The sequence below is a fragment of the Ursus maritimus genome, unplaced genomic scaffold, assembly GCF_017311325.1.
Source record: "Ursus maritimus isolate PB19 unplaced genomic scaffold, ASM1731132v1 scaffold_1, whole genome shotgun sequence".
Classification (NCBI taxonomy): Eukaryota; Metazoa; Chordata; class Mammalia; order Carnivora; family Ursidae; genus Ursus; species Ursus maritimus.
In genome coordinates this window covers 29,698,089-29,711,484 of record NW_024423343.1, presented here as the reverse complement: position 1 = coordinate 29,711,484, position 13,396 = coordinate 29,698,089, and the positions used below count along the sequence as shown (strand labels likewise).

General features: G+C 40.4%; 1 protein-coding gene across 6 annotated transcripts in view; it reads left to right on the top strand.

Moving 5' to 3' along the window:
- Positions 1–13,396, top strand: part of PARD3B (par-3 family cell polarity regulator beta) — a 978,033-nt gene that overhangs the window by 865,852 nt on the left and 98,785 nt on the right. For all 6 annotated transcript variants that reach the window (XM_040641719.1, XM_008687551.2, XM_040641729.1 and 3 more), the window contains one exon: positions 11,170–11,302. In XM_040641719.1, the coding sequence (XP_040497653.1) occupies positions 11,170–11,302 (133 nt within the window). The remainder of the gene's footprint in view (positions 1–11,169; positions 11,303–13,396) is intronic.

The window sequence follows — 13,396 nt, the reverse complement described above, 5'->3', positions numbered from 1 at the left end:
AGAAATCCCCACCGAGGTCAGCTGGTTCCTTTCTTAGTGCTGAGATGTGGGGTCAAAGAAAGTAAGGTTCCCCCAGGGTTATCCTGATAGAAAAAATAATCCTGATGTTGCGGCCCACCCTATTAGAAATCCTCCAGTGATTCCCCATCATCATCCCTTCGGGAAGATTGGCAGGTGGAGCTGTTCAAGTCCTACCAGCTCTGTTCCCCAGAATTTCTCCCCACACCTTCCACGCTTCTGCCATACCTGACCATGTGCCCTTTCGCGCTGCCATCCCTTGCCACCTGAGGTGTCCTCCACTGGCATGCCCAGCCCCCTACTCCTTATCCTTGCTCTCCTTTTCTCCTTGAGGCCTTTCCCGGCCTCCACAAGCAGACCTAATCACCTCTCCTCTGAGCTACTGCAGACTTCATTAGCCTTCATGATACTTCCTCAGAATAATTGCCACATTGCACTGTAATTATTTACTTATATCTCCATCCCCCCCCCCCCCACAAGACTATGAAATCCCTGAGGGTCGGGTCTGGGTCTTAATCACCATTACATCACCAGGGCCAGGGACACAGCGATATTTAAGAATAAATATAAGTGGAAATAAATGTACACATCTGAAAACATTGAGAGAGTGATTGGAAAGCTTTCATAAAAGTAGTTGATGATCGAAGTTTGGTACCAATTTATGACTTTCTTTTCCATTCTGCAAAGAAAATCACCATGCTCCTAAAAAGGATTTGTAAGAATCTGAACATCTTTTAAAAACAACTGAAACAGCCTGTAGGAGATGATAATATAAGTTGTCTCTATCCCATAAATCCCTCATGTCAGGAGGTCAGAATGAGGGTAGAGGGTCACCAGAGCTCACTTTACACCCAGGTAAATGAGAGCTGTGGGATATTCTTGGATCTGACACCCTCTGGGACCTAAGTATATGTTAACTTTTCATGTGGCTCTTTGAAGCTGAGAAGCTATTTGGATTGGGTAATTATTATAACCCTATTTAAAATTGCAGAAGATCTNNGCATTCATGCATATAGGTGTAAAAGGAACGAAAGGAATTAAGGTAATATCAAAACATGTTCTTAATAAGTTCCTGGACTTAATTGCTTTTATGCTAATCACATCAGAATATAGCATATCGAATTCTATGTTTAATAAGCTCATGTGATTTAGCACCATATATGTGATAATTAAGATCTACCCCGCAGTCACGTCTCTATGTGACCCATGCGTTCATGGTGGCTGTTTGGACAACTTATTATATATGCGTTTACTGGGTATGAAGGGAAGGACTAGCTTACATACCGCATGCATTTAGAAGGTTTTGTCTCCTGACATTTAGTATGAGCTCCTAATCATAATCTTTAGCTTCTTTCAACTGAAAAACTTGGATTTTTTAAAATATTTTTTTCTTTTTGTCATTTTAATTATTTTCCCAACCTCTTCTATTGGAAGGGGAAAAAAGTCTTGTAATGTGAGTAAATACTTGCTGTTTTAATCTACCGACATTTGGTTACTATAGCATGTAATAGCCTTTCATGACTGATATTATCTTCTAAAAACAAAAACAAAAAACCACCATCCATGCACTAAATCATTTAGAATCTCTAAAATTCTATAGTCAATTAAGCTTTATTTCCTTATTGTCTGAAAGGAAAGGTCTAGGTGTCCAGCTGTCGGGAATCAGTGGCCTTTGATGGCACTCCATGATCCCCTGGGAGAAGATAGACCTTCTGTGTTATTTCCTCTGAGGAGGAACAAATTTCACAGGGGCCTGTGGAAGTCCCAAGGTTTTATGGCCTGCAGCCCACAAAGGCTTATTTTTCCCAGAATTGACCCTGAAAGTTTAATCCACATCTAAATGTCAGATATGTATTCCTAAAACTCAGGCTGTGTTTGATTTAAGCCTAGAATATAATAATTTTATCTTGCAAGTCCTGCAATTGTTGGTGAGAATTTCTTTGGGAAGGTGTGTGTGTGTGTGTGTGTGTGTGTGTGCACATACATGTAATATCGTTAATTTGCTCAAGTACTGTGTAAGCAACAAAAGTTTATTTCTATTTAAGTCATTTTCATCCAACTCAAGAATGTGAATAAGAGTTAAAATAATACAAGTTTTGTAAGTTTCTTCCATTTACCTTTTTATCAATGTTTTGCTAAAAATTTGGACCCTAAAACTGTTCAAGAAAACTTGTAATGTTTAATGTGGACTCATGTCTCAAGGTTAGTTTCTAGAGCCATTACAGGAGACAAAAGTTGTATATAGTCAGAATTAACCTTGAAAAACCCTTTTGGAGAGTGCTCTATTGGACCCTACCCGTCACCTGTCATCTTGCGCGATACCCATCCAACACAGTTTCTTTTAGCACTGCATCAGATAGCCATTCCTTTGGTTGAATACTAGCTGAAGTGTTTGGCTCACATATAAGGGGCCATGTCGTATAAGTCATGCATATCTTATAATACTGGAATCATTTTCAGCACAATGTGAAGCAGACAGTGAGAGACAATTGGGAACTGACATCAACTGAGGGAAACCAACTCAGTTCATGTCCAGCACCACATGTTCATTACATGGAAGGGCCAATGGGAACACTCTCACTACATAAATTGCTGTTTGCCCCAGAACCTCATTTTTGTCTAAGCTTAAAGATTTGGTGCATCAGTTAAATACAGTTAAATGGTGCAATGTCACTATATCTCAACCATGCAAGAACAGCTGTAACTGCATGAGTTAGAGTACAGAGCATGGTTGATTTATCATCTTTAACAGAAGACATCATGGATTCACAGTTCCAAATTGGTCCAAATCTATTTTTCTTTGCATCTATGCATGCTTGTTTTGCAAAGATGTAGAGTAGAAATGAAGGGCTACTTTTTCTGCCCTCCAGCGTGAACTTTTCAACCACATTTTAAAATCTTTCTTAAGAAACAAAAATTACCATATGAAACACTTGATAAATTTCTTCTGTGACCCCCACATACTTTGTATTGTTAATAAAATTGGCAAAATATTTCAAGGCTATGTGTATCATATGCTTATACATAACTTTGAGTGTGTCCAGTGTTTGTGTAAACCACTTAAGGCTCAAAAACACGGCACTGCCTTGGAAATATATTAGAATGCTATTCAAAATATGAATAACTCAAATGGATATTTTATGACTAATGGCAAAACTGGCTTCTGAAATTTGAACACAGCCAGAAGGTCATTGTACAGTATCAGAATAACGCAATTATGTGGTATGGGCTTCTAATGACAAGTTGAAGCTGTGAACAATAACTTGTGTGTTGTTGAATTGTGGATAACAGTGTCACTCCTGAGAAATTTACACTTTTGCTAGAAATGGAGATAGAGAAGCAGAATGTTCTGATTAGAGAGGGGCCTCGCATTGTCTCAAGTGATAAAGAGCAAAGGTAGAGCAATGCCTTTTATCAGAAAAGGAGATGACATTGATCTGGTAAGATTCTCAGTCACAACAATCAATCACGGGGGAGAAAGTTGTCCTTCATGCATCAATGAGATTACTTTCTACAGTAAATGGTAGCTGTGGTTCGTGGTGTGAGTGGAAATGCTTACCATTATGCAATCAAAAGTGCCAAGGGAAGGGGGCCTTCATTTCCACTAAGGTTTGATTCATTGGGGTCAAGGTCCAGTCCAGGGTTAAGATTTCCAGGACAAATCTTCAAGCTATAGGAGTCGGAAGGTCAGTTCCACCAAGCGAGGAATGGAAATACTAAGATGAGGATCTTAAAAGGAACAGATGCTAAAAGCAGAAAACATGTTGAGAAAGACAAAAGGTCAGACTCAGGTTGCCATGGCAAAATCAGGAGCCCAGGTAGGCCAAGTCACATTGTCAGATTGTTGCATCGGGGTCAAAAGGCCACGGCAGCGTCGGGCTGGCTGAGGCAAGGACCACGTTCAGGATTACAGACTGAGCTACTACATCATTGTGTGTGGTTTTGTCACCCGCTTGATGACCTCACTTGCTTATCAACCTCTCTGGGCTAGTGTGTCAGCCTCTCCACAGGATCCTGACATAAGGAGTAATTTTTTTGAGCTCTTAGAAATATATACAAATATATACTTTTCAAAGTTATGGATTAGCATAGAGCATGTGTTTTTCCCAAATTTGGCCACTACTTTGCTATGCGACATTGAATATTCTTTTGAGATGTCTGAGCATGGATTCTGTACCTATTAAGTATCATGTCAGAGATAACTAACAAAAGTGGGCCTCAAAACAGAGGAGATTCTAGATGTGAAAATTGTATTTTGTCTGTTAATATGATTTACCCTTTCTCTAAAGTCGTTACTCTTAATACAGGAAGTTTTAGGCAGTTATGGTAAGCAAAGGGTTCTTAATTTAGAGTAATTGTTTGACCAACAAGATAACTTAAATCTGATAGTAATTAAATGTCTGTATGAGGAAAGACGTACTCTTATTAATTCGGGAAATTATTTTTTGCAAAAATAATTGCTCATGGAGGCAACCATCAAACATAGTGATGGTGAATTTGGGAAGAAATTAGGAAGAATTCCCAAATGTTGTTTATGGGTAGTCAGATATGAGTCCCCAGATTTCACTGGACTAAACTGAACAACCTTACTTGTCAGTGTACCTTTGAAAAAATAGGTATCCTTTATAAGAAATTGGGAGCAGGGAAAAGATAGGAGAATTTACCTAATCATAATCTTCACTGAATATTTACACTGGACAATTTTCAGAACTATTCGGGACTAAAATACCACTTGAAGAATTCTACAGAATTAAACCCCATTAAAAGCCGCTGTTTATTATTTAAATCTCCTTTAGTATATATGGGCTTGCTATATAAGTGTATTTCCATTGTAGAATATTAAATCTGTAGAGTATTAGTATAAGTGCTGTTGGGCTATAGTTTCCATAAATCTTCAAAATGCTTTTGAATTAATGATCCTGAGTGCATTTACAAGAATCTCCCAAATGTTTCATTTGACAGAAATCCTTATCACCAATAGAAAATAAGTTAACAGTTGTGTCCATGACTGTCTTCAAAGGAATATTCTTTTCTAGAACCTAGTTTGGGATTTGAAGTAAAATAATATTGCATATAGACGGTCGGGTTTTATTATATTTATGTCATTAAGAGTGTGAATGCCACAGAATCTCAGGTACTTTGGGGGCTCTGTTCACACTTTGAAAAAACGTACATATGCCCTGTTTTCTAAGGCAGAACTGCGGTACTACTAAATTTGAAGTTGAAAACTGTGATGATTTTTCAGTCCTTAAATGAAAAAAGACAAAAATGAGTCAACTCTTCCCCTAAGGGGAAAAACGGGAAAAGAACAGCATCTTGGCATTTTTAAAGGCTGTAAAGGTGTTTCCCTTTCCACCATATCTTTTAGGAGGCTAATCCTTTCTCAGAAAACGTTTAGGATTCCACCCTTTTGTGGAAAGTATGAAAGATTAACACCATATCTATATAATTAAAATTTTTATGGTAAGCATCAAAATAACATTTTTATAGTAACTTCATACAAAATTAAAGACTCTATCAAACCCCAAACTCAGAAACACTCCCTAGTCTACTGATTATTGTTCTCATGTGTCCATCTAATTTAAATCCTTTTATTCGGTGAGTTTGTAAGGATTATCACATCGAGGTAGGAACATTCCTGTTAAGGTTCCATTCTATAAAGACTGTTTTCTTAACCACATCACCAATTCTGGACCCCAGGCTGGTACCTACAAATGACGGCTGTACTCACTGTAGTCAAACACGTCTTCTTTAAAATGGAGAACCACATGTGTTGAGGCTATCTGAAAATGACACAGCTCTTTAGAATTACTTATATAAAGTTTACTCATAGAGTGCGTGTATTTACATGTGGGCCTGCTTAACCATACACACAAAGTCATTGCAGATTAATTCACAAGTCCAGCAATGGTTCATTGCCAGTGATCGACTCCCTCTCAAGCAGTCAGTGGTGAATTTTAGCAGGAGCAGCCCTAGATGCCTGTCACTCCTGGTCTTGCTCCAGAGTTCCACTTTCATGTGGGATCTCTGTCTTATATTGATTCTCTTTTGCACCCCATTCATTTTTATACCACTTTCCCACATAAGCCTCTAAGAGATGTAATATTAATTACCCAGAAATCTCAGTCTGCAATTGTTCCAACATCATTCTTTAATGAATACAGACTTCATTGCATGTATTTCTGTTACTTTAGCTACTTCGATTGCTATTTTTATTGCAAAGTTCTGTGCAAATAAAAGAATATCAAAAGGTATGGCTATAAATGTGCTCTGCTAAATTCCCTCTGCCTTGCAATGCCTGTGAACTTCTGCTACAAAATGCCTGCTGCATTTTAATGCCTTTCTTGCAAGGCAACATGACATGGTAGAAATCACACTGGTCCTGAGTCACACAGCCCCTGGTCCACCATTCACTGATTGTGCTACTTAACTTCTTCGAGCCTCAGTGCCGGCATCTGCAGAATGTCGCTATGTTATCTTCGCAAATTTGATTGAGGATTAAATGAGATGAAGTATGTAAAACATAAATACTATACTTAGAGCATCATAGGAGCTTAATACATGCAAGTTTCTTTTCTCCAGCCTGAGGCAGTAATGGGAGGAGACCATGGCATACACAAACGAACACTCATTTTAAAATGTACTTAAATTGAGGAGCGCCTGGGTGGCTCAGTCAGTTAAGCGACTGGCTTCAGCTCAGGTCATGATCTTGGGGTCCTGAGGTTGAGCCCCTCATGAGGCTCCCTGCTCAGCAGGGAGTCTGCTTCTCTCTCTCTCTCACTCTCTCTCCTCCCCACCACTCGTTCTCTCTCTCAAATTAATAAAATCTTTAAAAATAAATAAATAAAATGTACTTCAATTGAGGTCACTGTAAACTAGGAGACATGAAGAATAAGAAGAATAAAGTTAGATTTCAAAGTAGCATATAATGCCTTACTGTGACGTTTATTGTATATGGAAATGTATTACTATAGGTTTACTGCATATGGGAATATATTATTGTGATGAAAAGGACATGGTTTCTGAACTCCTTTACAACTTTAAACTCTGTCCAGGTCGGAAGTGTAATAAGAAGAGCCTGTTTCACTATGCATCTACCTTTAAAGGCATAAGCAGTATCATTTACAAGAAGCCACTACAATATAAATCTGTTTTGTTATACTGCTTAAATTAACTTTACATAAAATTTCAGCACTTTGAAAGTGTAGGAGTGGTGCTGACCATCTACATGTGAATACAGGTGGAATAGGAATTTTTGTAAGAATGGCCAACATTATTTTATCCAGTGAACAAATAATATAGAAAGCCTAATTTTCAAAGGAAGAACTTAGAGATAGGGTTATCAATGGCTTGACTGATATGGTTGCAAGGCTATTTGAGTGACTTCATAATCTGATGAAACTTCTGAAGCTTCTAAGGAATCTTTTGGTAGATTGGTAGTGGCTTTCTGAAGTTCTGGATTGGGAAGGATTCTAAGGCCATGTCTTGGTTCATCAGGAAAGAATGCTGTCGTGGATTACCTAGGTCTGCTCTGGGCAGGAAGTGGAGCGATTAGCAGCCTGTATCAATGTGTTTGCTATATAAGTGTTCCATAAATAATAGCTATTATAATTATTGTTGCTGTTATGACAAAAGTGTTTTTATGTTCCTCTTCAAATTTCTAAATCTTCAACACAAAATGGGATCAATTAACTGCTTCGGTCACAAGGGCCGTGCATATCATTTTTATTGACTTGATGGTTAGCGTGTGAGTTTTATCTGCAGAGAAGAGCTGAAAAATGAAATCAGAATTTGCTCTTCCTAATTTTATTATATTAAACACTTAATGTAATTAAGGGGAGAAATCTAGTGTAGTCACAAGGGCAGGATGAGGGCTGGAAAGAAAAATAAAGATAAGAGATGCGGTCCTGGGTCTTTACAAAAGGTTTGCACCACGTCTCACATCTTCTTTAAAATATTCACACAAGGGAGAAGATCCAGCATGTTTTCCACTTAGATGGTCCATGACTTTCTAGACTTTTTTCCTGTTTTTTTCTCTGAGGCCAGATTTCTTTTCTCGGTGAACAGTCAAGTTCCTGTCAGCCATAGGGGATTTTCTGAATCCTAAACAGCTGATTTTGTATTCTTGCCCCATTCCCTCTATTTGAGAACTAAAATCTGATCAAACCCATATTTTTAAATTTATGCATTTATAGGCATATGGAGGAATAGTTTATAGTCTGAGTATGGTTTTTTTTCCACCACAAATGTAGGAAAATTGTGGGGAGTTTTAAAACAGTGCCTTATCGAGTTGGTTTTTTTTCCTTTATTACTGATGACTTCATTCCGCTTGAATTCAGTGCTTCAGTTTCGTTGGGTAAACTAATAGATTATGTATGCAATGTTTGCACCATGTTGATTGAACTCATCTGGTGAGTTTGAGCCTGGCTCCCACATTCATGTCATCAGCGGAAGCCTGTGCAGGGCATACGGGCAGCACAGCCCGCTCACAGTCCGCAAGAGGAGGGGAAGCTGGTCCGCGGAGAGCCGGGCTGCCTCGCCTGCCATCCCATTGTTCAGAAGAGCGTATCAGACTTTCTTTTTTTGTTTTTTCTTATTGTTGTCTTTTTCAAATGCTCAAGAACTTCTTAAATCTTTTTTTTTTTTATTTGAGGATAGCTGACACACAGTGTGACCTTAGTTTCAGGTGCACCGCAGAGTGACTCAAGAACTCTGAGTTGTGCCGTGCTCCCCACTAGTGTGGCTCCCATCTGTCACCGAGCAACTCTATTCCAGTACCATCAACTATGTTCCCTATGCTGTGCCTTTCATCCCCGTGACTTCTTCATTCCATCACTGGAAGCCTGTCCCTCCCAGTCCCCTTCACCCATTTTGCCCCTCTCTCAACTTCCTCTCCTCCGACAACCAACCCCCAGAATGTTCTTTGTATTTATGGGTCTGATTCTGCTTTTTTATTTGAAATTTTTTTTATTTTAAGAAAAGCCTAGTGAAGAAACAGAACTGTCTTGAGAGTTTTTAAATACATCTTGAAGAAAAATAAAGATACGTGATTCCCAAGGGTTTGTCTTTTCTTAATAAAAGGCATTGGGTGCTGAGTGCCTGTAGGACGTGTAGGAAGCCCAGAACCCTACGCGGACCTTGTAGAGATGTTGTAAGACATCACCAATTGACTTTCGATCTAGTTTGGGAAGAATGCTTTCCCTCCAGAAGATGTTCACTCACCATTTTCTTTTTATAGTTTACAAGTCTAATTTCAGAATTGTTTCACCACATAGTGGATGACTTCTTTCTGTTGCTTTCACATATCTCCTTTACGTGAAGTCTCGTTTAAACTACAGCTCCACTGTAATACATGGGGATCTTCTAGCACACGCAGCTCTTCACAGCGGGTCCCTTTCTCTCCTTCTCAGTCTCACCTGTCCCTCTTCGCTGTCCCCTCCCATATACCCTGTCTACCAGAGCAGTGGTTCTCACCTGCCCATCAAGCACAAGCGTCCTTATGATTAACAAGTTGCTATGACTTGAGTTCAAGTAACAAAATTGCAGGCAATATACTTCTGTCATTGATTAGAGTAAATTCAAAATATCCCTGAAGTCACCAGCACTCATTTTTATTCTAACTCGCTCCCTAAATGAGAAAGGGAGGGAAGCATGTGTTGCCCGAGACATGTGTGAGCCAGGACAGAAGTTGAAGCTCACTGCTTGCCCACATGGACTTATTTGCATCCGTTCCCACAGAGCAAGATGCTTTCTCATTTCTGTCCTTCATATTGCCCTTCCCTCTGCCTGAAATTTCCTCATCTTGGGGGCGCCTGGGTAGCGCAGTTGTTAAGCGGCTGCCTTTGGCTCAGGGTGTGATCCCGGCGTTCCGGGATCGAGCCCCACATCGGGCTCCTCCGCTGGGAGCCTGCTTCTTCCTCTCCCACTTCCCTGCTGTGTTCCCTCTCTCGCTGGCTGTCTCTCTCTGTCACATAAATAAATAAAAAAATCTTAAAAAAAAATTTCCTCATCTCACTTGTCCAGCTGTTGAGCACCTAGATAGCCTTCAAGACTCAGCTAAGGTTCACCTCCTCTGTGGAGCTTTCCATAATCTTCCTCCACGGCTCTGCCCCCCCTGTCAGTTTAAGCAGTCTTTGTCCCCACGGGCCCTTAGTAGACGGCTGTTGTCGTACCTGGATCAGGGCCTGCTCTATGCCTTCCAGTCCCCCCCTCCCAGATCATGTGCTTTTTGCAGACAAGGACTATGAACTGTTTGTTTTCACTTTCCCGGATCTTAACATCAGCTCTGGCACAGTAGGACACTCAGTTGTGTCTCAGATGAACCACAGAAGGTGAATGGTGGTTGAAATGTGCCTAGCATTCTCCTCTTATGTCCTGGCCCTGAATCGTAGCCCATGAGGTCAGTTCTGTTGAAACGTTCGTGACAAATCCAAGCGTAAAGGGAGCCACTGGCTGACCAGTTCGGGGTTGCGTGGATGAGTCACTGGAGAAACTGTAATTCCTGAGAGAAAGAAGTGGCTAAAGGAGAGAGAGGAGAATCTTGGCCTAGTAATGAAGATGGCATATTCTACTATTTTTTTTAATTTTTTTAATTTTTCTTTTTACTTCTTGATGTGGCTTCTGCCTTCTTTGCTTTCCCTGTGTCCTGTGGGCCCGTATGCTGCCATGTATGCTGCCCCCCTTCTCCCCACTCCAGAAATCCTCCAGTGTCACTGACATGAAGAGTGGCGCATGCCAACTCTGCCACATCCCATCTTCAGGCCAAACAACTGGTCTCAAATTGGCAACTTCTTATTGGAGAAAATGAAATAACTACATTAAAATTTAACTAAACCCTGTGGAGATGCTTATAAAAAAAGGGGGGGGATGGCTCTTTTAATTGCTCTAAAGGTCAGGACCTTATCTTACCTTTTCACTCAAAAGGCATTTATTAATCCCAAGTCGGATGTTTTGACCCTTAGAGCTAAATGTATTTACATAAAGACCATTTTTTGCTCGCTTTTATTACTGATTTTACAGTTTTCCTAGCATATTTGAATTACATTATTGAATCTTCCAACTTTAGATGTTCGCTCCTTTAATAAGATCAAAAAGTGACTTTCCAGGGTGATGTACACTATGTGACTGTGTTTGTTTGATTATGTCCTGCAGTGGCCGGCCCGCGAGTGGGAGCACGGACCGCATCCAGAAGTTGCGGAAAGAGTATTATCAGGCCCGGAGGGAAGGATTCACCTTCTATGAGGACGATGAGGGAAGAGCGAGGCTAGATTATGACCTTCACTGGGTAAGCCCGGGCCTCATTCTAATCATTGAATTCATCTCCACTGAGATAGTTTCTAGCAGAAGTACATGGCTAAGAATGTTCTATACATACCAAGTTATATTTAGGTTACTTGAGTTTCACAGATATGAACATTACCCAAACCACAGCCATCTTGTCCCACAGAAGTTGTTTACATAAATCAAACCACACTAATGCACAGTAGTTTATTTTAATTGCTTTCATATTTACTCTCTGTTGGACTTGTGTACCAACGTGTTAGGGTGGAGCAGATGGTCGATATTTTAAAGAGGACAAGGAATCTACTCAGCCTTAATCCTTGCCTCCCATCGCTTGGGTTTCAGAATCTGGGCAAGCATTAACAGACCATGCAAACACAAGCCATCTTTCCTTTGGGAAAGGATATCAGAAGTAAATATCAGAATGGGTACCTTCAGAGATATCAGTTGTGTGTATATCGCATCTGAATAATTCCCATTTTGCCGATCTTAAGTTTATTTTGAGATAAGAACAGTTTTTGTATTAGAGGCTTCTCTTTGCCAAATCCTTCAACATTTGCGAGCAGAAAAGAATACTGTGACCTCTAAAGAAAGAGTCTGTGGGTTTTTCCAGGATAGCATGATTCATTCTCTTGTCTTTTTCAAGAAGGCACGGCTGTACCAACAAAATACACTTCACTTTTGAGCATTCACAAAAATACCAGAGGAGAGTACTTAGCGTTGGATTAAAGTACACGTCACCTACTTAGAGTAGGTGCTGCCCCTGAGTTCGTGTGCCTTACGTCTGGGCTGTCATTACTCACGTTATTGGAGCAGAGCTGTCCGTGGTAATAGCGATGTCCTTGCAGTGAGGCCAGCTGTCACTCACCCTCTTTGACGGTTACTGCCTCCTACTACCGTTGTTAGTGCTGCTCTGAGAAGCGCATAAGGAACTCTCTTATCCCTGGTGGCCACTAAAGACACCAGCTCTTGTGAAAGCAAATCTATTAAAGGGAGGTTTCCTTTTCTGATTTTCACACTCACATTCATGCTTATGAGGTCAGGGTTGGGAGAGTAGAGCCCACCAGGCAAGCGGATTCCTTCTGTTTTTCACTTCGGGCTTTGGCATCTCAGGCGTAGCACCTCACACTTTTGTGCTAGTGGTGGAAAGCCAGCTGCAGCAGCCACCGCCATCGTGCAGAGCCCCTGGAATTCCTCGGCTCAGTAGATTCTTCCTGGTGCGATGGACTTTAATCAGAAATGTGAAGTAAAGGGGTGCCTGGGTGGCTCAGTCAGTTAAGTGTCTACCTTCTGCTCAGGTCATGATCCCAGGCTCCTGGGATCGAGCCCTGCATCAGGCTCCCTGCTCGGCGGGAAGCCTGTTTCACCCTCTCCCTCTGCCTGCCACTCCCCTTGTTGTGCTCTCTCACTTTTTCTCTCTCCAATAAATAAATAAAATCTTTAAAAAATATTTTTTTAAACTAAAAAAAATAAATGTGAAGTAAGGCTTGGCAGTCCCCAACCAAATGGCTCTAGCCTCTTCCAGAGATAGGCATTTTGTAACTACAGATCAGAACAAATAGCTTTTTGTTGGTTTTATTACAGATGTTAGGATGAAACAGAATGGCATTTATAGTGATGGGGCAACTGGTCACTTAGACTCTCAGTAACAGAAGAGAAAGATTTCCACAGAATAACAATTTAGATAACAGTTCACTTCACTTTAAACTTAATTGAGATCGACATATTAACTTTGATGACAGACTGTATACATAAGGCTCTGCTCCCTCGATCAAACAAACAAGCAATAAAATAACGGGAAGTTGTTTCCACCATCACCAAAACAGACCACCACGTCAGGGCATTGGAAAGGCCTCCATCTCAACATCACCGCGAACTCCTATAGGCAAAATAAGACAAGTCATTTTAGATTAAGCAGTCCTGGTTGTTTTGACCTTATTTTATGTGATCTCCTTACATCAAGCGGAAAGCCTGAAAATGCTTAACCTTCATGAGACTTGAAGTTTTCCCTGACCCTCACCAAACCTGAAATAGATAACCCAAACGCTCAAGTCCTCTCTCTCTTAATGATTCTATTTTTATCCCAAGCCAATGTGGA